The 1,991-nt window shown below is 38.4% G+C and overlaps 1 protein-coding gene across 1 annotated transcript; it reads right to left on the reverse strand.

Moving 5' to 3' along the window:
* Nucleotides 1-787: 787 nt before the first annotated feature.
* LOC109213806 lies at nucleotides 788-1,609 on the reverse strand. The gene has a single exon (XM_019377637.1). The coding sequence runs from the start codon at nucleotides 1,607-1,609 to the stop codon at nucleotides 788-790; it is 822 nt and encodes a 273-aa protein (XP_019233182.1).
* Between the last annotated feature and the right edge of the window lie 382 nt (nucleotides 1,610-1,991).

Genomic DNA, 1,991 nt, shown 5'->3' on the forward strand with positions numbered 1-1,991 from the left:
AGAAAAGTTGATTTCTCTCCATCATATTGGTACTGGTGCTCAGTTAGCAAATGTCCTTACTAAAGCTCTTACTAGTGTCAAGCATTCTACGATATGAACAAGTTGGGTGTGAAGAGTTCACCTCCAACTTGAGGTGGGTATTGAGATAACACTGTATTTATTTTCTTTTTGTATTCTTTGCATTCCTCCAAGAGTTTAGCTAGCTTAGTTTGTTAATTAGTTAGTTAGTTAGTTAGTTAACAGTAGCTTAGTTGTAGCTTAGGTGTCAAAGTAGTTAAAGTTAGTTAGTGGAGTAGTATCCACACGTGTATATATAGGTCCCTTTGGGATATCAGAAATACACGATTTCATTCTCTCATATATGAGAATCAAGTCCCCATTCTCTCTTAGCTCATGCGAAGCTTCTGGAGTTCATCAATGGAGTCTCTAGTCAAGAGTGAGATTCGATGTCCAAATCCACAAATTGACAAAACCAATACCTGCCCACAACTTCAGAATCATATAAATCCCAATGCAGATTAGGTATATACCTCATATTGGAAAAATGTGTCCTAGTCGAAAATGCCAAAAAGTATCCTGAGAATATAAAGGATTTTAAGAAGAGACAGTACTCAGAAACAATTTTATTTATGTTAAATCTGATTGTACATTGGTGGAGGTAACTGCAGAGTGCAGACTTATCTATATACAAATTCTCGGTATACTGGAATGAACAGAAGATGTAAACGCTGAAGTGGAAAGGCAGGCATCATGAGGCAACTGCAACACGTATAGTCCATTTGTAGCTTCACTTTATCTTATTAAAATGTGCAGGAAATCCATGGATCTTGTAGCATTTATCAATAGTGTGACCTTGTTTCTTACAGTAATTGCACTCAACATTCATTTTTCTAGCATCATTCTTCATTTTCTGCCCAGATTGCACTTCCGTTTGCAATCTCTCTTCTTGAAGAAGCAGAGAGTACGCTTGATAGAGCGATGGCAAGGGGCTCATCATCAAAATTCTTCCTCTAACCCTATCGTAAGACTCATTTAACCCCATAAGGAATTGAAACAATTTTTTATCTTCTTCGGCCTTGTAAAATTGCAACTTAGCACCACATTTGCACTCACTGATACATTTCATGTGTATATTCAGACTATCTAGTTCATTCCAGATACTACTCAATTTTGTGAAATATGTAGCAATGCCGCTGCTTCCCTGTTTCAGTCCTACTAACTCCTTATATAATCGGAACATTTTGAGTCCATATGGTTCGTCAAACCTCAATTCCAACTTATGCCACATATCCTTCGCAGTTTCTGAATATATCACACTAGTTGCTATTTCATTAGACAGAGAATTTAATATCCATGACATGACCATAGCGTCGCACCTGATCCAAGCTCCGAGCAATGGCGATTCGGCACTCGGCATGGGGCAGCTGCCATCGACGAAGCCAACCTTGTTCTTCACGGTCAAAGCTAAGAGTACAAGCCTTCTCCAAACACCATAGCCTGATCCATCAAACACCGAGTCTGAGTTCACTAATCCCGTCCCTGGAATCTCGGATTCGTCGAGATAGTAAGGATGAAAAGGATCCGTTGTAGATCGTGAAGTATCCTCCATATCACAAGAAAAATAATGCAGCGATTCATACGAAATCGTGATTCTAATTTCTAAACTAGATTTGAACGAATTTGATTTGTCTGAATCCCTGTTTTACTTAGAATTAAATTTCAGAATTCACAGAGATTTTATCTACTAGAAGCTACGATTACATGATAAAGTTTCAGATCTGAATCTCTGAAAGAACATTCCAGAGAGAATTCGTGTGAGCGGGAAAAGATATTTTCATTGAAATGAGACTACAGTGCTTATATAGAAAATGTCGAGCGGGAGACGCCCTAAAAAAAATTGATTAGCCGACTTACTTAAATTCCTACCTGCCACGTTTCAATATCTCACTGAACTGAGCTAAACTAAGCAAAGCAAAGGCCCAGAGGCCCAG

This window comes from Nicotiana attenuata, unplaced genomic scaffold, assembly GCF_001879085.1.
Source record: "Nicotiana attenuata strain UT unplaced genomic scaffold, NIATTr2, whole genome shotgun sequence".
In the NCBI taxonomy this organism is placed as follows: Eukaryota; Viridiplantae; Streptophyta; class Magnoliopsida; order Solanales; family Solanaceae; genus Nicotiana; species Nicotiana attenuata.

Excerpts from the sequence above, each read along its gene's own strand:
- LOC109213806 (XM_019377637.1), bottom strand. The coding sequence starts at position 1,609 with ATGGAGGATACTTCACGATCTACAACGGATCCTTTTCATCCTTACTAT.